The sequence below is a fragment of the Diabrotica virgifera genome, chromosome 1 (assembly GCF_917563875.1).
Source record: "Diabrotica virgifera virgifera chromosome 1, PGI_DIABVI_V3a".
NCBI classification, from domain to species: domain Eukaryota; kingdom Metazoa; phylum Arthropoda; class Insecta; order Coleoptera; family Chrysomelidae; genus Diabrotica; species Diabrotica virgifera.
The window spans coordinates 298,530,661-298,556,708 of NC_065443.1; the positions used below are offsets into that span (position 1 = coordinate 298,530,661).

The following is a 26,048-nucleotide window of genomic DNA, read 5'->3' on the forward strand; positions in this document are numbered from 1 at the left end:
AATGAAGCACCCACTTCTCCAGTAGAACTTGTTGATATGTTGTTCATTAAACATTTCTTAATCAAATTACAAAAAGTTCTATCTTGTTTGATTTTTTCCGAAGTGAAAATCTATATGCACTCCTCTAAATAAGTAAACAAACCGTTGAACTATGCGTGTTGTAATAGTTTCTTGTGTATAAATGTAGACTTATTGTGATTTAGACTTAAATCTCTATTGTGACATGTAAATATAATGTTATTTGAATTGAAATACAGTTTTATTTAATATGGACCAAATGAAGCAGATTAAATACCAGCCCTCTGCTTCATCGATTCAAAGTGCAAGGACCGCAAAAAGTGGAAGAAACTAGTCAATACTATCGAAACCAACGGCTTTTAGGGCCCGTAATGCTGTTATATAATAAAAATGCATCTTTATTTTATATATGTTGTATGTGTCATTTAAATGTTCTACCACATTCTGAAAACTACTTAAATTATCTGTAATTATAACCGTATCATCAGCGTAGCGCAAGTTATTTATAACTTCTCCATTTATTATGATGCTCTCCCTCAAATATACATAGCTTCTTGCAATATGGTTTTTCACCAGTACCTTTTTCCTCAAGATTCCAATAAATTCGTTATACCAAACCTGATCAAATATTTCTAAAAATCAATACAGCATGTATACATATCTTCTTCTTCTTGCAGTACCGTCTCCTATAGGAAGTTGGCTACCATCACAGCAATCTTAACTTTGTTGGCTGCAGGTCTGAACAATTGTATTGAACTGCACCAGTACCACTCCCTTAAATGTCGCAACTAGGAAATCCTTCTACGTCCCACATTTCTCTTTGCTGAGATTTTTCCTTGGATTATGAGCCTTAGTAGGGATTACTTTTCCCCTCTCATTATGTGACCTAGATATTCCAGTTGTCTCGTTCGTATGGTTTTTATGACTTCGCATTCCTTCTCCATCTTCAGCAAAACATCTTGATTTGTTACTCTCTCTGTCCATGGTATTTTCCACATTCTCCTGTAGCACCACATCTCGAATGCCTCAATCTTTTTGATGTTTATCTTTTTTAGTGTCCAAGTCTCCATGCCGTACATCACAACGAAGAAAGCATAGCACCTTAACATTCTCGTTCTCATTTTCCGATTTATGTCATGACAGCATAGGAACTTTTTCATTTTGATAAATGATTGTCTCGTTATTTCTATTCGCCTCTTAATTTCTCTTGTCTGGTCATTAGTATCAGTCAACCAAACCCATATATATTCTACAATGTATATATCTACAAAGTATGAATAGAATATTTACTTTTCACCTAGCCCTGGTACATACTTCTGTTTGTATTTTGTATAATTTTCCAACGTCTAACAAACTTTAAAAGCAGTTATATCCCACTTAGTTTAAAACCAAAGTTTTCCAGCTTAGACTAATATTTAAAATTTTCTCGATATGAGATACTTTTTCTCTTTGCAAAACACCACTGAATAAAAGATTACCAGTGTCTTATTTTACATTTCAGCTGATAAATGGCTACACAGATTTAACTTTTTCGACATAAATTTTGTCCTAACAGCTTGATCAAATCCAGGAGCGAATCCTATGCTTTCGGATATAATCACAAAATAAAGGGCCACTCAGGAGAGCGTTTCAAAAGGGATGAAAATGACTTTTTGTTGAGAGGGAGAGAGCTTGTTTGTTTTAATGGTATTTTAACATTTTGCCGATATTCAGTTCTCTAATAGAAATTTTAAAATTTATTTAAACGTAAATTAACAATTTCTAGGAATAATTTGAAAAATTTTAAATCTATCTATAAGCGAGGTTCTTACAGCCTCTGTCGCTTCTCGCATTTCGACCGTCATCTTTTTCTGTCCATCTATTCGTCTTCTTTGATGGCTCTATCTCTCATGATGTGCCATCTATTTTCTTCCCAGGCAACTGAAGGCCTTCTTCTTCTTTGTTGTGGTATGTAATTTAAAGCTTTCTTTGGCCATATATCTTCATTCATTCGTTTCACGTGACCATACCACACTAGCTAGCTGTCTCGTTTCAATTCAATCTTTACTGGAATATACCGTATTTGTCCTCCTTTTAATATCTTCATTCCTGATGTGATCTTTTTTGGATATACCACACGCTCTCCTTAGATAATCCATTTCTACTACTTCTATTCTTTTTCTATCTTTTTTTCGTGATCTGCGAAACTTCTGGCAGATCTCCACTCTGAAAGAATATTTATCGAAGGTTTGCAAGCACGAAACTGAAAAAAGTATTCTACTAATCGGGTACCAGCTAAACAACATCAGCAGGGCCCCCGTAAGGCTTACTAACGCCTGTGTGCAAAAAAGCATTTTGGCACCCCTTAAGGCATTTTGGATCATGTTTTTTATTTATTTTTTGAAGGTAGGTAGGTGCTTGAAATAAAACAAAAAACTGAACTTTAGAAGTCATATTTATAGTCCATTCACTCAAGATAAAATATTGTAAAGCCTCCGAATTTTAAGAACCGCTTGGATTGACATGACATTTGGCATACACATAGCTAACATGTCAAAGAAAAAAGTGATATGGTGCCGATGTGTGCTTTTGTCCTGAATATTAGTTTCACCCCTTCTCGGGAGTGAAAAAACATACGTTCAAAAAAGTACGAAATTGGATAAAAAGATTAATTTTAAACAACTATAAAGTTTTTTCACTAAGTCAATAATTTTCAATACTATTCACGTTATTTGCGAATAAATATGTTCATTTTCATAAAAAACACGTTTTTTCAAGTATTTTAACTAAAAAAATATAGCTTATAAAAATGTGAAAAAATTAGTGTAAGTTCCTATATATATGAAATCTGCAGGCTCAGAAGCAGAGTTGTAGCTAATGAAAAGGAAGATCTTATTCGTCAAATTCCAAATCGAATATTTCAACATGAAATAACCAAAAAATCAAGCACTTATCAGGGAAAACTCATTATAACTTTTTAAAATGTTTAAAAGAAGCTATATTTTTGTTTTTTTTTAACATCAAAAGTAAGTTACGCTCAAAATAATATTTTACCTTTTTTGTAAAAAATAAAATCGTGAAAATCACCCCCTAATTAGCATTCCAAATGAAATTAGTCGTTACAGCTTCACCACAAGTTACTTTACTTATGTATGGTTTATGTGATCTTAAGTTTCATTGGTTTAAAGTGCTTATTTTTGAAAAGGCTGTACTTAAAAGGGCTTGAACGATTTACTAATCACGAGTGTATGCAAACTTTGAACAGCCGTACCTTAACCACTTTTTGTCTTACAGGAAAACAAAAAATCAAAAATATTCAGAAAAGCAAAACCTACATTTTTTTACTGCTTGAGATTTTTTGGTATCACCAATAATATTTAAATTATCAGGAAAAAAGGAATTTTTTCAAGATTAAAAAAAATTTTACCATTTTTTCCAAATTTTTTCAAAAATGAGCCCTTTAAACCCATGAAACTTACAAATCATAAAAATAATACATATTATAAAAGTAAATGGTAAAGCGGTAATGATTAATTTCAATTGGAATGCTAATTAGGGGTGACTTTTACGATTTTTTTCGCCAAAAAAGGTTGCTTGTTGCATGCTCTTGTTGCTAGAATTTTTTTTAAATCAAAAATCAAGTTTTTAAACACTTTAAAGAAGTTGTAATGAGTTTTCCCCGAAAACTGCTTAATTTTTTGGTTATTTTACGTTGAAATATTAGATTTGGCATTTGACGAATAAGAACCCATTTTTCATTAGCTACAACTCTATTTCTACTGGGTTTGCAGACTTCATATATAAATTATTTTTTTCACTTTTTTGTAAGAAATATTTTTGCTAAGAGTATATTTTTCGATAAAATAATTAGTTTTTGAGTTATTTGCGAAAAACCGTCTAAAAACGGGGTTTTTTGTTGAAAAATGAACATATTCACTCGCAAATAACTCCAAAAGTATTGACTTGGCGAAAATCTCTATAAACAAAAGTTGCTTAGAATTAGCCAGTTTATCCAATTCTGGACTTATTTTGAACGTACGTTTTTTCATCCCCGATAATACCACCAGGTATTCTCTGGCGTATTCCCCTGAGAATACCCGTTTTACACCTAGGACAAAAGCACACGTCGGCACAATATCACTCCTTTTCTTGTTAGCTATGTATATGTAAATTTCATGTCAATATAAGCGGTTATTTAAAATTCACAGCAAAAACCGTGAGTAAATGGACGATTATTTGTAGACTAAAATATCAACATGAAACAAACAGAATAAAATCTTAAAAAAATAAATTAAAATGCCTGATTTCCGACATGTTTTCTCGCAAATGTGAATCGGCAGTAACTGGATGATATACTAATAAAATTTCGTGTGTATTTATATCTAATCGTATCTAATTTCTCAACTTTTATTTTAAAATTAATTTTTGTTTTTTTTTGCAATTTTTGACCCCGGGTTCTGGCTCCCCTAGAGGATGGCGCCCGTGTGCATTGCACACTTTGCACATATGGTAGCGGGGGCCCTGAACATCAGGTATGCAGATTAGAGATCGGAAACTATCGATAGTCGGTGCCATCGATAGTTATCGATAGTTGGCGTCAAACTATCGATAACTATCGATAGTTTTCGATAGTGATGTATTTTTTAATGGTCACTCCTGCGCATGCGTAATTGCAAACGCAGGTATAAGAATCTTTTATTTTGACAAATGACATAACATTTTTGAATTTGAGGTGTAATAAGATCCTAAATAAAAATTAAAATAAGATCATTGAAAAGAGAAAAATGTTAAATTGAATTATTTTGCCATTTAAAGAATACCATAATGCATATCAATCACAACATAATATGGAAGTACAATATTATGTAATTAATTGGACAATGTATTAGTAGGGAAAAATTCTTTGAAATAAAATAAATTCAACTAACAAAATAAAAAAATAATTTCGACTCGCTATAATATACAATACAACAACTAACAACAAAATACAACTTAATCGAACCACACCCAAGCCAAGAAGAATGGACATGACATTACACATGAAATGTGACATGAGACATGAATTTGGAAGGACGTCAACGATTGTACCTCTGTAATCTGTGTTTACAGCAACATATCTTCGACATACGACAATAGACCGATAGTTATCGATAGTTAGCAAAACAATCGATAGTTTCCGATAGTCAAAACTATCGATAGTTATCGATAGCACTATCGATAGTTTCCGATCTCTAATGCAGATAACGGGATAGCATTTACGGACAACCTATAAGAACCTTATGTGCTACGCCATTGTTCCTACGCATATATCTTCGCTGACTACAAGATTGGTCATCATCTGCGTTTTACAGTTCACCAAGAATAGCTGAAAGTCTGAAAATAACCACGCCCATGATGCGCATTCGTCATCCGACGGATCTCGCACTGAGCGTTCACTTAATAACGTGTGATCCAAAATTATTGTCACTATAGGTGGCTTTGAACGACAGAGATAGCTATACAGTGCATGTCTATTCTTAATTCAGATATACTTTCCAGTTTACGTCAACTTTGCAGTGTACGTCAAGTAAACAAGAAAAGTTAGGTTATGTAGTTTGTTTGATTTTATTTATTATTGTTACTTATAATTTTGTTAATTCTTTTTATTTCTGATTAAAGTTCTGTGTTAGGCTTTGACTGATTTTTTTTATGTTTTATAATGTTAATCACAATTAATTGATAAACCAATGATATAAATTCAGATTAAAACAAGACATACGTAATTTTTTGCACGGCTAGCTTTGATCCCAATAATTGTGGATCGCTCGTTATCTACCGTTTGTAACGTGAACAAGTCGGTGCAGTCTGCGAAACAATTTTTGTAAGTACGAACCGCAAAGGAGAATCAATTTAAAATTTGCAAATTTTGTTTAAATCGAATCTGAAGGGAAAAGTTTTAAATAATCAGACACGGGAAGTGATAGCAAACGTGATTCATTTTATGATAAATGAAGCGAAAAACAATGAACCGTGTAGAGATTTGAAAAAGTGCAGGAACGTGTGGTATTGGCAACAGGTGTTAGTTTAAGCAGCGTTCAAAAAATTGCTCGGGAAATGCAATTAATTGAAGATGGCGAATATTCCTCATTTGTAACTCCAAACAAAAAGAGAAAAAAAAGCGCTTCAAAAACGTGCTTGGACGATTTTGATATAGGGCGTCTTCGACGTTATATAATGGATTTTTGTATAACACAAAAACAAGTCCCAACTGTGAAACGCATATACAGAACATTTGCAGAGGAGTACAACTACTCAGGTTCCATAGAAAGCCTACGAACAGTAATTAGAAAGATGGGATTTCGTTGGCGAAAAACCAGAAATAATAGAAAATTATTAATGGAAAAGCCCAATATTCAACATCTTAGACTGAATTTCTTACGTAGTATGAAACGTTACAGGAACGCAAATCACCCAATTATATACATGGATGAAACATACGTCCATTCATCTCATACCTACCAAAAGAGCTGGTCTGATAGTTCAAACAAGGGCATACAAAAACCAGTATCTAAAGGACAGATGCTTGTGATAGTGCATGCTGGAGGTGAAAGTGGTTTTGTTAAAAACGCTTATCTGCGCTACAAACCTACTATAAAAACAGGAGATTATCATGATGCAATGAACTACGACAATTACAAAAAATGGCTTCAGGATAAACTGATACCAAATTTGCCTCCGAACAGCGTTTTAGTGATTAATAATGCACCGTATCACAACGTACAAACTGAGAAATGTCCAACTATGTCTTCCAGGAAAGCAGAAATGCAGCAGTGGCTGACAACGCAAAATATTTCCTTTACAGATGACATGTTGAAACTTGAATTATACGACATTATAAAATTACACAAACCTCTGTTTAAAACCTATGAAATTGACAAAATACTCGAGGATAAAGGACATTCAGTTTTACGGTTACCCAAGATATTATGCGGATTTGAATCCTATAGAGTTAGTATGGGCTTCTATGAAGCAATATGTCGCTGAAAAAAATGTCAGTTTTTATTTTAAATTAGTGAAAAGTTTGTGTGGACTGAATAAAACGATGACAACAAATGCTATGGAAATGGATACGAGAAAGGTTATAAATATCTCTTTTAACAAAAGGTACTGGTACAAAGACACCATATTTATGCTTCACCGGGACCTAACATCTAATTTCTATTTAGTATTGCAATAGACGATTTTATTACTACTTTATTACCCTACTGCTTACGCCCTTTTTCTCCGAAACCTTTTGGTCAATATAATGGTAATATAAAGTATAAATAGTCAATATAAAAATATAATTTTTGGTTTATAATGCCATAATTTATAGCAACACAAGCGGTTTTTGTTGGATCTATTTTATTACATCTCACTTTGTAAAAAAATACTACAAATATACTGACGAAAAGTAATGACAGTAATAATAATTGTGTACGGGACCTATTAGAAACTATTCAAACTTTACGTTTCTATATTTGTGTCTCCGATTACACCTATATTTTAAAGTTCACCCGCGCGTACAGGCTATCTTTTTCCTTCCGAGTGCGTTCTCACTTCATTGTTCGCGCAGGCAGTTAGAATTTCAGACTTTCAGCTATTCTTGGTGAACTGTAGATATATTTATTTTCAATCTTGCTTTTAGCGAGGAAAGGTAGAGCTGATTTAAAACTTCTTTGGCATAATATCCCATCAGCTATTAGTACAATATCATCTGCAAACCTCAGATGCCTAAGCTTTTCTCCGTTTATGTTTATGCCCTTGTCGGTCAGTTTTGCCCTTTTACATACAGTAAAGCCTCGATATAACGGACTAATTGGAGGGATGGAATGTCCGTTAAAGCCGAAGGTCCGTTATAATAAAAATAGTTTAAAAACGAAATTAATGTTTGTTTGCTACTTGTTTACTTTTCAACTTCATCTAAAAACATTCTTCAAAATTATTCACTGATCAATGGGTTGAATAAGCGATGTATTTTTTGGCAACAACATACAATTAAAGTTATCAAATATTTTTAGGGGGATATGCAGGAGCGTTGTTTAAAATCAATAAACATTTCACCTCTTTCGGCAGCATTTCCAGTTTTTTTCTTTTAAAATTTTCTCACTGCAGGTACATATTCTTTAAAAAACTAATTTTTCAAAGATATCTGTAGTAAACCATGCCTTATTAGAGCTATAATATGAAACGAGCATATGATGCATTATATCTTTGACAACTCTAGGTTATATATCTTTAATAACTATAGGTTTACGAGATTTGCCAACAATTGTACCAGTTAATCCATGCGATCTATAGGAGTGAGCACAAAGAAGTGCCGAGACCCTGTTCTTGCTGATTTTTCTTCTAGAATTCGATTTGTCATATTTTTTACATGCAATTTTTTTGTTATTTTTTTATTTTTTTTAAACTCTGCCTGGGGTAGGGTGAGGAACGGGTGGACTGAGAGCTCGGAAATCACCTTACTGCGGCCGGTCCCAAGCCCGGATAAAAGAGGAGGGTTAAGCGGAGGGTTAACTACCCACCCTCGGAAAAAGAAGCTAGTTATGAAAACTGCAACTTTGCCTCGGAACCAGACGGATAAACACAAAAAACGACCAATGCAATGTAAAAGGAATATAAATATCGGAACTTGGAACGTCCAGAGTTGGTACAGGCCTGGAGCTGCCACAAATGCTGTGCAACAACTGGAGAACATAGGAATGGATATAACAGCAGTCCAAGAAATAAAATGGCCAGACGATGGAAATATAAAAATAAGCAAATCCACCATCTTCTTCAGCGGTAACAAAAACGGAAGTCATGAATTTGGAACGGGCTTTGTGATTAGAGACGGTCTAATACAGAATATACTAAATTTTAAATTTATAAAAGAAAGGATATGCTACATCAGAATGAAGGGAGAACGATACAACATTTCTATCATCTCAGCTCATGCATCAACACAAGAGAAGGATGAAGATATCAAGGATGACTTCTACGACGCCCTAGAAAGAGTGATAGATACGATGCCCAAACAAGATATGCGCATACTCTGCGGAGATTTTAATGTTAAAATAGGCAAAGAGCCTAGCCTACACCCCAGAATCGGTAAACATAGCCTCCACAATATATCCAACGATAATGGCTTAAGACTCATAGAAACTGCAGCAGCTAATAATATGTTAATAAAGTCAACTATGTTTCCGCATAAAGACATTCATAAGCAAACCTAGATCTCAAACGACCATATTACGCGAAACCAAATTGACCACATCATTGTAGATGCCCGACATGGGAGCAATATCATAGACGTAAGAAGCCTCAGAGGAATAGACGGAGACACAGATCATTACTTAGTCAGAGCAAAAGTCAAATCCAGAATATCTAGCCACAAATACAACAAAACAACAATGAACCCACAATGGAACATGGGACGAAATGCAGAATACAGAGAAACATCAAAAAAATATAAAACAACTTGAACAAACCTTGAACTCTGAAATAGTTTACAATGATATAGAAGAGCTGTGGGAAGCGACTGCCGAAATAATAACCAAGACTTCCGACAAGATCTTTGGAAAGAGTAGGCAGATGAGGGCAAAAACATGTTATGACGAGGAATGTCGGAAACAGCTGAAAAAAAGACAAATCGTAAGGAAGACATGGATACAACTACAAACAGACAAAAGTAAAAAGGAATACGACGACTGCCAAAAAGAAACAAGAAAAATGATACGCACAAAGAAAAGAAACTATGAACAACAAAGATATGAAGCTATGGAGAGAGATCGACCCAAACCAGGCTCCAGAGAATTCTATAAAGCAATTTCTACTGAGAAAAGAGGATATAGAACCAATTCTATCCATACACTGAGAGACAATCAAGGTCATATGATAATCGACGATAAAGAACTAACAGAAGAATGGATAGGGTATTTCAGGGACATTCTAAACATCATACAGGAAGAACAGCACAAAGAAAAGATCTATATCACAGCGGACATGCCCGTCGAAAATCCTCTTTTGAAGAAACCCAAAAGGCGTTAAATAAGCTGAAAAATCACAAAGCGCCGGTTACGGACGAGATACCAGCAGAACTTCTGAAATATGGTGGAGACGCACTACATCGCCAAATCCACCACTTAATAACACAAGTATGGTTAGAAGAAAGGATAACAGCAAGATGGAAGGAAAACATCATAGTGCCCATTTACAAAAAAGGGGACAAAACAAAATGCGCGAATTATAGAGGAATTTCACTCCTAAACACGGCATATAAAATCCTCTCAAACATCACTCTTAGTAGACTAACCCCCTATGCTGAAAATGTCCTAGGAGAATATCAAGCCGGTTATAGGGCAAATAGATCCACAATAGATCAACTATTCACGCTGAGACAGCTTCTAGGAAAGGGAAGGGAGTATAACAGACCCATACACAATCTCTTCATAGACTTTCAACAGGCATATGATAGCGTAGAAAATAGCCAAGTATTGAGCAGTTCTCAATACCAAAGAAACTCATTCGGATGACTAAAGTATGTATGGAGGGTGGAATATCAAAAGTACGTGTAAATAATAAACTGTCTGACAGCTTTGAAATCAAGAGTGGATTCAAACAGGGTGATGCGTTATCTCCACTACTTTTTAACCTCGTAGGTATTAGAGAAAGCTATATGAGGTTGGCCGAAATAAGGACAGAACTGCTATCGGTTCAAGGTCCCAAGTTATTACTAGATTACGCAGATGACATTGATCTCGTTGGAGACTCCATCCTATCCACAAAAGCCATTTCAACAAGGTGGAAGGCGCAACAAGCGAAGTAGGGCTGCGGATTAATGAAGAGAAGACGAAATATATGTGTATAAATAGAACGACACGAAGAGACAGGATAGGACAAAATGTGACGGTCAACACCTTCAATTTCGAAAGAGTACAACGTTTTAAGTATCTGGGGGCCGTAATCGCAGGTGACAACGATGTTACTGAAGAAATAAAAGACAGAATCCAATCGGCAAATCGCTGCCTATTCGCACTGGATAAGCTTATAAAATCAAAAAATCTTACAAGAAGTTCCAAGATCAAAATTTATAAATCCATCGTCAGACCAGTACTAACATATGGATGCGAAACGTGGACCATGATCAAATCAAACGAAGAAAAGCTCAGACGTTTTGAACGAAAATTACTTAAAAGAATTTTCGGACCTCACCACGACATTAACACAAACCAGTATAGAATCAGAACCAACATCGAATTAAAAGCACTTTACAATGACACCGATATTGTCCAAGAGATTAAATCACAGCTCACAGCGACTAAGATGGGCAGGCCACGTGCACAGACTTCATAACGAAAGACTTGTAAAACTGGTATGGGAGGAGATTCCTACAAGCAAAAGACGATTTGGACGCCCCAGAATGCGATGGAGAGATAACATCAAAGCAGATCTCCGGAAAATGAACATTCCATTTGACCCTAGTTTGATGGAAGACCGAAGAAATTGGAAGAAAGTTGTACAGTCAGCCAGGACCCACCCAGGTTTGTAGCGCTACGTGATGATGATTTTTTTTTACATTTGATCTGATTTTTTGTCCGTTAAATAGAGGTCCGTTCTATCGAGGTTTTACTGTATATGTATCTATTATATTCCAATTCCAGAAGCATAGTGAACAGTTTGGCGATATGGTGTCCCCCTGACGTACCCGAATTTCTGGGTTTGACGATCACCCACTCTAACACTGGCCGTTGCGTTTTGGTATATGTGTTTAAATAAAATGAGTACCTTGGGTAAAACCAGGAGTAATAAAAGGCGGTTGAAGCGTAACACTGGCCCTGTTACCTTCCTTGTATAGCGCAGGCCTTAGATATAGCAGACTAACCTGCTGTAATTCCAAAGCCGCGCGCCTTAAAACTCACCATTTTAACCCTAATTTTTAATAATTTTCCACAGACACCCCAGTGTCACTGGCGAAGCGTCCATGTATTACCACTGTTACCATTGGTAACAGTTAAAAATCTTGCAAATAAATATTTTATGATGATGAATAATTCCATTTATCTATATTTTTACCAATAGAAATACAGGGTGTAACAAAAATACAGGTCATAAATTAAACCGCATATTCTGGTACCAAAAATGGTTCGAATGAACCTAACTTACCTCAGTACAAATATGCACACAAAAGAAGTTACAACCCTTTGAAGTTACAAAATGAAAATCGATTTTTTTGAATATATCGAAAACTATTAGAGATTTTTTGTTGAAAATGGACACGTGGCATTCTTATGGAAAGAACATCTTAAAGAAAAATTATAGTGAAATTTGTGCACCCCATAAAAATTTTATGGGGGTTTTGTTCCCTTAAACCCACCCAAACTTTTGTGTACGTTCCAAATATATTATTATTGTGGTGCCATTAGTTAAATTCAATATTTTTAAAACTTTTTTGCCTCTTATTATTTTTTCGATAAGGCAGTTTTTATCGAGTTGCGGCTTCTTTTTTAATATGTTTACATAAAATTTTTATGAGGGTTTTGTTCCTTTAAACCCCCCAAATGTTTTTGTACGTTCTAATTAAACTATTACTGCGATACCATTAGTTAAACACAGTGTTTTTAAAATTTTTTGCCTGTTTGTATTTTTTTGATAAAGCATCTTTTATCGAGATGTGGCTTATTTTTTAATATGGTTCAAAATATAATTAAAAATGTAAATCATAAATAAATTTTCATATTATTAACAAGTCTCCATAATCGTACTTTACCATATTATATACAAATATGTGGTGGATTTGACAAATATTGAACTATCTCGATAAAAACTGACTTTTGGAAAAAGTACTGAGAGACAAAAAAGTTTTTAAAATCTTGTGTTTAACTAATGGCGCTACAATAATATTTAAATTGGAACGTACACAAAAGTTTGGGGGGGGGGGGGGTTTAAAGGAACCAAACCCCCATAAAATTTTTATGGGGTGTTCAAATTTCATTATAATTTTTTCTTAAAATACTACTGCCATAAGAATACCACATGTCCATTTTCAATAAAAAATCTCTAATAGTTTTCTATACAGGGTGTCCCACTCTAATTTACCCACGCTATATCTCTTAAACGAATAGAGATTTTCAAATGGGACAAAAAGTGGTCTATTCTACTTGTAATACACTTTAATATGGCGTAGAAAAAAATCATCCCCTAAATATTCTTCCCTTAGTTACAACCCCTAACTTTAATTTTTTTAATAGCACCCTGTATATTTTTTTATAGTTTTGGATGTGGTATTCTATCGTCTATTCAACTCATTTTTTGAAAATAAAATCGGTTCGTAAATAACCAAGAAAATATCAGTTTAGTTTTGTTAATTATTTGTCCCAGACTAATTTATCCAGGCTATATTTCTTAAACGAATAGAGATTTTCGAATGGGACAAAAACTGATCTATTACATTTGTAATACACTTTAATATGGCGTAGAAAAAAAATTATCCCCTAAATATTCATCCCTTAGTTAGAACCCCTAACTTTATTTCTTTTAAATAGCACCCTGTAAGTTAGGGATGAATATTTAGGGGATGAATTTTTTCTACGCCATATAAAAGTGTATTACAAATGGAATAGATCAGTTTTTATCCCATTCGAAAATCTCTATTCGTTTAAGAAATATAGCCTGGATAAATTAGTCTGGGACACACAATTAACAAAAATAAACTGATAGTTTCTTGGTTATTTACGAACCGATTTTATTTTCAAAAAATGTGTTGAATAAACGATAAAAGACCACATCCAAAACTGTAAAAAAATATACAGGGTGCTATTAAAAAAATTAAAGTTAGGGGTTGTAACTAAGGGATGAATATTTAGGGGATGATTTTTTGTACGCCATATTAAAGTGTATTACAAGTAGAATATATCACTTTTTGTCCCATTCGAAAATCTCTATTCGTTTAAGAGATATAGTGTGGGTAAATTAGTCTGGGACACCCTGTATATTGGAAAAATTCGATTTTCATTTTGTAACTTCAAAGGGCTGTAACTTTTTTTCCGTGCACATTTGTACTAAGGTAAGTTAGGTTCAATCGAACTATTTTTGGTCCCAGAATATGCGATTAAATTTATGGCCTGTATTTTTGTTACACCCTGTATATTATTATATTACTATTTTACTCGTAGACACACGAAAATATTGGCGAGTTTATGTGACTCATAGTCCTGTCGCCAGGGGGGTACAATGGCCTCCTGTATTCAGATTGACTTACCCAAGTTTTTTTTATGTATTTTGACCTGTAGAACACGAATTTTTTGGGTAACAGTTGATCCGGATGTCGAGAAGATTGTTATAAACCAAGAAGTTGAGGAATCACATAACGGCGATTTCTGGCAAAACAAAACTTTTTTTTGTATTTTTTGGGCCATTCTAACCAAAAAATGTTCCTACAAATTTTTTCGTAGGATGCCTAGTTTTCGAGATAAACGTGGTTGAACTTTCAAAAAATCGAAAAATTGCAATTTTTGAACCCGAATAACTTTTGATTAAAAAATAAAATAGCAATTCTGCTTACCGCATTTGAAAGTTCAAGTCAAATTATATCGGTTTTAATTATTTGTATTGCTAAAAATGTATTATTTTATTGTTAAAAAAAGCTATAAACACCTAGTGCTTGAGTGATGTTTTTCATGATTTCTCATTTAAAATCGAACGAGTAGGTAGAAGAGGTAACAGTGCAAGTGAGGCTATTTCTACGTAGCATGCATTAAAACGCATGTATTAGGCACGGGAAACACTATGTATTTATAGCTTTTTTTAACAATCAAAAAATAAATTTTTAGCAATGCAAATATTCAAAACAGATATAATTTGACTCAAACTTTTAAAGGCGGTAAGCAGAATTGCTATTTTATTTCTTATTCAAAGTTTATTCGGGTTCAAAAATTGCAATTTTTCGATTTTTTGAAAGTTCAACCGCGTTTATCTCGAAAACTATGCATCCTACGAAAAAACTTGTAGGAACATTTTTTGGTTAGAATGACCCAAAAAATACAAAAAATGTTTTGTTTTGCGAGAAATCGCTGTTATGTAATTCCTCAACTTCTTTGTTTATAACAAACTTATCGACATCCGGATCAACTGTTACCCAAAAAATTCGTGTTCTACGGGCCAAAATACATAAAAAGAACTTGGGTAAGTTCATCTGAATTAAGAAGGCCGTTGTACCCCCCCCCCCTGGCGACAGGACTATCAGTTGCACTCTGTTGCTAGTCTCATTTGTGGTTACAATGAATGGTTATCTCGCTGTCACTCGGGCGGCTCGGGACCGGCTAGTGTCTGAAAATTTTGAAGGAGCGATGGGCATAAGCGCGCTGTGTATATCAGTAGGGCTGTTACCAGATTTAAATTTGGTTACAGTACCTATAAAAAGTGTCCGTACAGTTCACCATGGATGAGTGTCGCTGCGTAATCGATAAACTACTTGAAAAGTAATTCTGATTGAAGAAAAAAATTAAATTATTGAACATGAAAGAACTATTTTAAACAATTTAAAAAAGGAATGAAAAAGAGTAGTTCGATATTTAGTTGGTACATTGAGAATCCTTGGTTATGTGGTTGCAAGAAAAATAGACTGTATTGTTGGCCATGTCTTCTGGTTTCTACAGAAAAATGGGTGGACCAGGTTCACGATTTAATTAGTTTTAGAGTTTTAAAAAAGAGACATGAAATTTCTCCGTTACCTACATGTAAGATGTATACCCAATTTGATTCAGTTTGGCAAAACAAGAATCGAAAGTTCTCTTAACCAAACTTTAAAGCAAATATTGCTAAACATAATGAGTTTGTTAAAAAAATAGATAGGTATATCCTTAGCACACTTATAATAGATACCGTATGTTTTTTGGCTAAACAAGAATTAGCGTTTCGTGGTCATTTTGAGGGCGACGGCTCTGACATTCGAGGCAATTACAAGGAATTGTTAACATTAATTGCCAAAAAAGATCAAAAATTTTGCCAACATCTAGAAACATCAACTGTTTTTTCGGGAGTTTCAAGTGATGTACAAAATGATATATTTGAAGCTATATATACATTTAGCCATATCTTAATTTTTTTAAATAAGATTTTTTGCATCTGGTTTTGGTAACACTTTAGAAAAAGTCACGCGTCGCCACTGCCCAGTGTCCCCTCCAAAAAAGTTCATGTACCACCCTGAAAATAGATTCTGGATCGGCCCTGGATATGTCGTTTTGTCAAGCCACTTCCTTACTAATCCAAAGTAATTAGCAGACTGTCTGTCCTTCTTCGAGAGTTTATTTAAGTCGGTGTACGTAGATTACTAATGTCATTTTCCGCATATTTCTGAATAGCCCCGTACCATCAAAGAGATTCGCATAATCCAACTGGAAAATAGTAGCAATGGTGGAACACAAAGAAATTATACAACAAATCATCTGATAGTAGATATCGTGACCAGGAAATCCCTTCACTGCACGTCAATCAAGCAAAGATAAGTATTTTTTAACATTTCACTAGGTCCGCTCAATGCGAGAAATATGGAATATCTGTCAATTGGACTATCCCCTAATTTTACATAGAAAGGAAAATTATTATAGGAAGCACAATCATATCATGATAAATCAAAATATCTGAGGTTAAAGACATGCGAGAAGGCGCCAAAATTAATTGTTTATAGACAGTGGCGGCTAGTGAAAATTTTGTTCAAGGGGGCGCAGAAACAAAAGCCTCTTTTTGTTGAAGTGAAACATAATCTTTTTGTTTTTATGAGAGATAAACCTTTCCATCATCTTTGGTTTTCAGTAGGTTTAGGTGTTAGACAACCGCGAGGCACTTCTTGGCTTAAATATACGTCTCCAAAAATGCAGCGACCAACGTGAAGTTATTTATATGGCTTTCATCGATTACGAAGTGGCTTTCGATAGGGTACAGCATAGAATGCTTTTAAACATATTTTAATATACATACTTATTGATTTAGATCAAGAAGATACTGGAATACCGGTACACAATGGGCTCGAAGGCTCCGGTGCTCAGTACTGGTAGATTATGGACGGGGTCGTTATAAAACAACAAAAATGGAACAGGCAAGAGTAGAGCATGGAACAGGCAGAACTCTTCAAAAGTAAAGGACTGTTTTTAAATGTTTGAATCCGAAAACAAAAGAGAAATGGGATATTTATGAAACAAATAGAAGAATCAAATATCACTAAATAAAAGACCTAATGAGAATAGAGAGAATATATGAAAGAACTAATTATTAAAGAATTAAATGACCTTTCAAATGAGCTAGCACACAACCCCTATTCCCTATTCAAAAATAAGGGGCGGGGAAGTGGAAGGGATGGGGTTGACAAATGACAGATGTATGCACCATAAAAATGTGTCCCCCTTAGATCAAAAATCAACTTGTTTCGGCATTTTCTTAAAATCTAATAACTACTGCCAAATATCGAGTTACTGTTTTCTTTGGCCCATACAGTATAGTTGTTCTATTACATATATCACAAACGTCATGATTTATTTGCAAACATGTTAAATCAAAACATTAAGTGAAACGTGTACGTCGATATGACAATATAATATCATTGATACAAAATTGTATGTACTATGAATGTAATACGTAATTATAGTCGGAGAGATAGAAGCGGATTTTGTGCGTGATAAGTAATATGGAAAAACAATACGGGGATATGTTGAATTAGTTGTGTACATGCCTTTTCCCAACGGCCGGAAACCAGAGTGGGGGACGATGGTAATTATACGGGGTCAAAATCGCGGTTTTTATTTTTTTTGTGACGCTCATGATCGAGATAGTGCACCAAAATTTGGTAATAAGTAGGTCATGACGTAACTAAGTAAAATCTCCAGGGGTGGCACGCTGCGTGGCCGACAAAGGGGTGGGGGTAGGGGTGAATATAAAAAATATAAGGGGTTTTTTGCGACGTTCGTGATTGAGATAGTGCACCAAAATTTGGGAATAAGTAGACCATGACATAACTAAGTAAAATCCCCAGAGCCGGAAACCAGAGTGGGGGAGGAGGGTAGTTATAATGGGTCAAAGTCGCGGTTTTTATTATTTTTTTTTGTGACGCTCATGATCGAGGTAGTACACCAAAATTTGGTGTACTATCTCGACTTTGGGGCAACTTTGACCCCTTATAACTACCCTCGTCCCCCACTCTGATTTCCGGCCGTTGCACAGTGGTTCCAAATGCCGAATAGGTGGTCATGAACTTTTAAAAGCGTATATTGTTTATACGTTTAAGAATTACTTTCGTTCTTAAGGGTTTTTGGCATCGCTGATTATGAATCTGGCATTATTTTTTCCGAAAAACAAAATGGCGCATACAACATGGCGGAAAGAAATTGAAAATATCAATCAAAAAGGAAAATTTTTTGTCAAATTTGGTAGGTTAAGGTCGCTGATTACAAATCTAACATTACTTTTTTTTAACAAAATGGCGGATCCAGTATGGGCGAAAGAAATTTGAAAACTTTTATTTTAGCCGCATTTTTGTTAAAAATTTTATATTATAAAGGACTTATGAAACTGCTGATTACCAATACATTTTCTTTATGAAGTACAATATTCAGAAACTATTACTTATGTACAACTGCCCATACATACTCAACAATCGCCAGAATCATGTAATATGCATCATTTTCCACTTTTGTATTCAAACAACTGCCAGCAATGCATAGGCAGTTATAGGCAGCTAAACCAAAGTGATTCTGTATCTCGTTACTATATATTTTAAGATTAATAAACATTTGTCGCAGAATTATGCAGAATTTTGTACTTTTTGAATCAATCTTTGCAAAATTTTAATTATTTCAAGTATATTTTCACTATTTATGCATTAACAAATTTAAGGCATTTATTGTTAATAAATATTGATTTAAGTTACACTTTACATTACTACATACTTAAAAAAGAAGAATCTGCTTTACAGCGATAAAATTGATAAACTACAAAACGCTTTACAGCGTTTTCAATATACGCGTTCTTTTTCACTTTCTCTGCCGGCCAAAATAACCCCGGACATGGCCCACTTGTTCTGGAGTTGTGAACCAGAATACATCCAGTCTGATCCTTATACCTGCGTGTTAGGACTCTACGATAGTATGAGAAAACAACTGTAAACAGGAAAATCCCTAAATAGGGACTCCTTTTTTCGCCTCATGACCACGTTTTCAGCATTTGGAACCACTGTGCGTTGGGGGAAGTCATGTACATAACTAATTCAACATATTATTATCCCCGTATAGTTTTTCCATATTACTTATCACGCACAAAATCCGCTTCCAGCTCTTACACTATTAAGTAATGGCTATTATCGGTGGACGTATTTTATAAAGTTATATTGCCTAACATAAATGTGTGTCTTTGATAACTCTCAGTTTTCAAGATACCTACTAACACGAGAAAATATCATTTCTTATTTAATATTATTGGATCAAGTTCTGCTAAACACTACAAAAAACATTAAAACTTTACCTCACTCATTTTCTCGGGGTTGCATTAAATTTTTAATGAACACATTTTCCACTCTGTCCGGAAAATGAAGCAGACACGATTGGACAGGACGGAAGGGCATATTAATCTCCCGGGTAAAGATAAACTGCGGTTATTAGCAAAAGTGTACAACGAACAGCAACTGCTATTACTTAAAATGCATTTTAGCTGTTCCACCTAAGGAGAACAGTTCGTACTATTTTTTGTTTTACGTTTGATGCACGTAATTAAGTAGGTATACTAGGGCGGTCCGATGAGTAGTTAGACTTCAAAAGAAAACTATAATTTTAGAAAAGTGGCGATTTATTTCTGAACGTACATAATCTCCTTTTAGCTCGATACAAAGTATAGTCCAGAGAAATAAGATTTTTCTCGTGACACATCCCCCTCCAGGCCGAAACCAAAATTTTTGAGTAGTATGGACATCTGTATTAATAACCTTTATGTTTCCTGCAGCCGATTTTGATGATATACATAGCTATAAACAAATGAAGATCAAAAAACGGTAAATTTTCGCATTTTTCGTCTATAACCAAAAAGTTAAGCATTTTTAATAAATTTGAGAGTAAGAAACTCATAAATCGTCTAAAAAATTTCAATATGGCGTTCGCTGAATATGTATATCCTTATTGGTTGCTTAGAAAATGGCCAAATAAATTATAAATTTTGAGTTTTTATAAAAATTCATAACTTATGTAAAAATTAACTTAGAACCTTTTTATTACACGAATTGCTGAGATTTCTGGTGCTTAAATCATATTTTTAATTTCAAAGCAGTTGGTCAAATAGTTTTAAAGATATTTAATTTATTTATCTTAAGGCTGTTCCTAACGATTCTGAGCATAGCTAAATTCCAATGTAAAAGTTTAAACAAAATAACGCAAAAACTATGGCAGATATTGAGATAATTCTTTTTTTATATGAAAGGTATTAAAAAGTTCTAGTGCACTATTTGCTTATCAATTATTAAATTGTTTAAACAATATGTTTTTTTCTAACTTTTTTGCTTAAAATTAACGTAAAAATATTTAAATTTAAATACGGCACTAGAGAATTTTTCCCACTTTCCGAATCTGTTTTTGTTTTTAACATAAAGGGTAACACAAAGCAGCTATTTTGTTTAAACTTTTTTTAAAATCTCAAAGTTTTGCTAAAAGGTATCTCTTTCGGCCGTCATTCTGTCCTTGTTGTCGATATCCAGCCCGCGGCCAGCCAGCAGGTAAAGGAACCCTGTCGGTAGGATTATCAATAATGTTATTAAAGGTACAAAAACGAATTAGTGCTTATGAATGGACAAAGATTATTTAGACTTTTGACAAAATTGTTATTATAATTTTTATTTCAAAACACCCTCTAAAGAAACATTACACAATTCTATATTTATAAATGTAATTTCATTTTATCGATCTTGCTCATGATGCTACTCAAATTCTTATAATACGTGTTACTTGTATAAACTTTTTCATTATATGTATTATCATGTATACTATGATATGCATAATCCGTTTAGAACGTCTTTCGACGTTATCCGATCCCATTTTTCATTCAATTCGGCTGTTCCATTGATCTTCTCTAAGTTCTTTGGATTTGGAGCTCATTGAGTTTCTTATTCTTTTCATCCATGTTCTCTTAGGTATTTCTCTCTTCTGTATTCCTGTAGGTGACAATGCAATTACTTGTTTCGGGAGTCTACTGTTTTTCATTCGTTGGACATTTCCGAACCATTTGAGCTGCTTTCATTGTCTGTCATCCATGACTGTACCTTGTATTCCCATGCGTGCTCTAATTTCTTCATTTCTTATCCTCTCCCGTTTCGAAATTACGGCACTACAGCCCAAATTGAGCCCTGGCCTCCTTTATTTTTTGCCTCCACCCTTGCCTGTCTGTGGCTGCTCTTCTCCATACACGGACTCCTAAAAGGACTTGTGCGTCGCTGTTTACTATGTCTTCCCAGCGCTTTCTTGGCTTTCCAACCGGTCTCTTTCCCAGCATTTTAGCATTCTGTGCTCTTTTTGGTCGCCTATCCTCTCCCATTCTTATCACATGTCCGGCCCATTGCAATCTTTGTATTCTAATGAAGTCTGACAGGGGTGTTTCCTTATAAAGTTGAGAAAGCTCGTTGTTGTATCTACTTCTGAAGATTCCATTTTCCCTCACAGGTCCTAGTGTCCTCCTCAGTACTTTCCTTTCGAATGTGTCGAGCTTGTTTTTGGATGTTTCTTTCAGGACCCAGGTTTCACTTCCATAACATGTTATTGGTCGAATTAAGGTTTTATAGATTCTCATCCTTGTATTTCGGTGGACACTTTTAGACCGAAATATATGGGAGAGGGCAAAATAAGCTCTGTTTGCCTGCGTTATTCTCTTCCGTATTTCTCCATCTTCTGATCCGTCGGCATATATTCAATTTCTATTCCCAGGTATGTAAACTTTTCAACCGTTCCAATGTCATCTTTACGTATAATGTTTTGTGGGATTATATTTCTTCTCCTCTGAGTCATTATTTTTGATTTTTCTGTGTTAATTTCCAGACGTTAGCGAAGTACTTAGCGTTCGTCTTATTACATCCATTTCCGCGGCTTCTGTCTTTCTTATATTTCTCTCTGTTAATCGCCTCATTTCAAAATCGTATAAAAGCATGCTTTTTACCAGTTTCATAGATATTAAATTATATCTTTTCTGTTATTTTCTTGTTCCAGAGAAAGGCATCCTATAGCTTCTTTTTTTGCTTTTCTTTGTTTTGTACATTGAGGAAATTTATGCCGCTTTCCATTAGCTGGGAACGGGGTATCCATTTATACACATATTAACAATCTTTGTAATCAGTCGAATTAGTTTTTTGGTGCCACATATAAGGAGTTCAGTTCGTCGTCTATTGATTCAATGTAATCACCTTGCTTAGTATAGTTTTCTGTTTCCGTGAGAACATATTATATTTCATATGTTTTCATTCTGGTGGGATGTAGAGTAACATTATGTTGTTTTATATGCCATTAGATTAGAGTGAAAACTTGGTCTTTAACATATATTTAATATATTATATTCAATTTTACATTTTCCATATCTTTAACTATCAGTTCATGTTTGTTATTGATTTCATGTATATTTCATGTTCCTAAATTCATTATCCGTTTCAATTCGCCCAGCAATTATGTAGGCAGAGATTTCAAATTAATTTTAATCCTAATTATTATAGGCTATGCTTCATAGACATAATTTTGGGAGCATGTCAGCTGGAACCTGAAAGGAATGTGTGTATTCTACGGCAGAACCCATAGTAGAAGAATCTACAGTCGAAGAAGAATCTAGAGCTATCCATAAACATAAAAACCACAAAGTGCAGGAACCAACACTGTATCTGCAGAATGTTTGAAAAATAGAAGAGACACACATGCCTTTCGTAAGCTGATTTGCCAAACTGGAAAGAAGATCAATTACCAACCTCCTGGAAGGAGAGTGTTATCATTCCGATACACAAAAAGGTGATAAATGATGAGATGGATTGCACAAACTATAGAGGTATAGTTTGTGCTATACCTCTAGGCAGTTAATGGATAAATACTGGGAATGCATCAAGACACTACACCAGCTTTTTATAGATTTTAAGCAGGCATATGATAGTAGTATACGAGTGGAACTGTGGAATGTCATGGTAGAACTAGGAATACCAAAGAAATTGATAAATATCACAAAAGCATATATATGTAGACGGAGTTATGAGTGCTGTAGAATTGAAGGAAAATAGTCGACATTCTTTACAATCAACGGTAGTCTCAAACAGGGAGATACCTTATCCTCATCTCTTCAGTATCGCTTTGGAGCGTATTGTGAGGAAAACGAGCACAGAAACACTTCTCGCATTATATTACATTATCCTCACATTATATACCTATAACAAAAGTGCTTCGCATTATACTAGCTTTCACCGATTAGGCGATTATATAGATATAGTAGTAGGAAATACAACGATCAGTGTCAAGGAAGACTTTATTAGACTGAGAAATTCCGCAAAACAATCCGAGGAATAAATGAGGATAAAACAAAATATATAGCTACAACATGAACGGGGCAGCGAGACAGAATAGGGCAAAACGTTACAATGCACCAGAACAACTTTGAAAGGAAAGGGCTCATCAGTTTAAACATTTGGGAGCTACGATCACATCTGATAATAACATTACTCATAAACAATGATTAACAACAAAATACAAAGTGCCAATCGTTGTTGGTTTGCGTTACAAAAAAATATTGAAATTAGATTATGTATCCAGTTGTACGAAAATAAGCATCTACCATTCTGTAATAAGATCTAAATGACGAATGCCTGTGAAACATGGACAATAACAAAACTTAAAAATCGCAAAAAGAAGAATTCTTAGAGGAATATATGTAGCAGTTAAGGATGGCACCAGAGAACTTTAGACAGTGAGAACCAACCAAGAATTGAAAGAATTATATAACCAACCAGATCCTATATAGTTAAAATAATAAAGTCACAAAGACTTATATGTCTAGGATACGTCAAGAGGCAAGAGTATCGTGTCGCCACATTCTCAACATTTCACAAAAATGTATTACATTTCCAAGCCTTAATCAACGTTTAAATTAAGACAGCCAATTTGTCATTATATTTAAAAAAAACCCAACTCAGCAATACCGTGACCTAAAAATATCATGCTGTACGCTGTACTTATCTAATTTTGTTTTATTTAAAAATTTGAAATCTAAATTAATATTGTTCTCGAAAATATAACTTTGCACGTTTCTACAATAATTTACAATGTACATTCTAATTACCTACCCATAATCCCACTGAAGAAAATAATGACCACAAGTTAATCGTTTTATTGTTTAGCTTCTTAACTGCTACCCAGGGGGTATGCGGTTTGCATATTTACAGATGCTTGCGTGTGTAGACACCAGGGTGTTGAAATCAGTTAGGGTTTGGAAAAACAGTACATTTACACATGCTAGCGCGTTTTGACACCACGGTGTTGAAATCAGTTAGGGTTTGGAAAAACAGTACGTTTACAGACGCTAGCGTGTGTTGACACTAGGGTGTTGAAATCAGTTAGGGTTTGGAAAAATAGTACAGTTACAAATACTAGCAGATTTGGACACCAGAGTGTTGAATCCAGCTAGCTTTTTTAGTAATTAATATACATGCATAAATGCTAACGGCTATTGACTTTGATTTTATATACCTACTGCTGTGGAAAAATATTTAAGTGATTTAGGTATTAGTAAATAATTAAACGTTGTTGGGATATAAACAATAATATATTAACACAAAATAACAACATAAAAAGTAATGTTGCTCTCAAGCTATTTGCTTGTGGAATTTTTATAATTAACTATTTAGATGGGAAATAAGCCACAATTAAATTGAAAAAAATAATTTTATTAACGTTTCGATGCCCAAATCCGGTGTCGTTGTCAAAATAAAAAATACTACTACAGGGTGTTTGGTAAAGAATTGGCCATAGCTTAACCTCAGGTTTCTGAGGTTAAAATAGGCCGATTTAAGCTAACTTACCTTAGTACAAAGTTTATAATAACCGAGATACAGGGTGTCAAAGTTAAAATTTTTTTTATTTATTATTGAATATTTTCTGACAGGCATGAGATATCAACACGAAATTTGGTATGTGGGGGTTTTTCGGGACGAGAAAACTAAATTCCCTACCAAAAGTTATGTGTTGCCCAGAGGGCGCCACATACGCCTTTCAGCACTCATTTAATACGTTCAATTTTTTTTATCCGTCACTCCGTATAATTTTGACATTAAAATTTGTATTCCCCTATTAGTTTTAGTTAAAAAGGTATACCTCTTTCATCTCCCTAAACTCAACGGTTTACGAGATGAAGCATTTTAAATCTGCGGTGCAACATAATTTTTAGCATAATAACATTGTAGTTACATCAGAAAAATAACTTAAAACCATAAAATTATCCAAAAATGTATCGCAAATTTCTTCAAATGGAATTTGCGATGCAATGCCATAAATTTGACAACTGGCACAATTATTATGGTTTTAAGTTATTTTTCGGGTGTAACTACAATGATATTATGCTAAAAATGATGGTGTATCGCAGATTTAAAATGCGTTTATCTCGAAAACGGTTGAGTTTAGAGAGATGAAAGAAGTATAGCTTTTTTAAGTAAAACTAATAGGAGAATAAAAATTTTAATATCAAAATTATACAGAGTGAGGGATAAAAAAAATTAACGTAATAAATAAGTGCTGAAGGCGTATGTGGCGCCCTCTGGGCAATACATAATTTTTGGTAGGGAATTTAGTTTTCTCGACCCAAAAAAACCCCACATACCAAATTTCATGTTGTTATCTCATATCTGTCAGGAAATATTCAATAATAAATAAAAAAAAGTTTAACTTTGACACCCTGTATCTCGGTTATTATAAACTTTGTACTTTGTAAGTTAAGTTAGCTTAAACCGGCCTATTTTAACCTCAGGAACCTGAGGTTAAGCTATGGCCCATTCTTTACCAAACACCCTGTAT

The 26,048-nt window shown here is 34.2% G+C and overlaps 2 protein-coding genes across 2 annotated transcripts in view; both read left to right on the forward strand.

Annotated features, from left to right (window-relative positions):
* LOC114329390 (TWiK family of potassium channels protein 7) overlaps positions 1–26,048 on the forward strand; it is a 330,581-nt gene that overhangs the window by 37,046 nt on the left and 267,487 nt on the right. The gene's annotated exons all lie outside the window — the stretch shown is intronic.
* LOC126878514 (uncharacterized) lies at positions 6,211–7,020 on the forward strand. Its single transcript, XM_050641269.1, has one exon. The coding sequence runs from the start codon at positions 6,211–6,213 to the stop codon at positions 7,018–7,020; it is 810 nt and encodes a 269-aa protein (XP_050497226.1).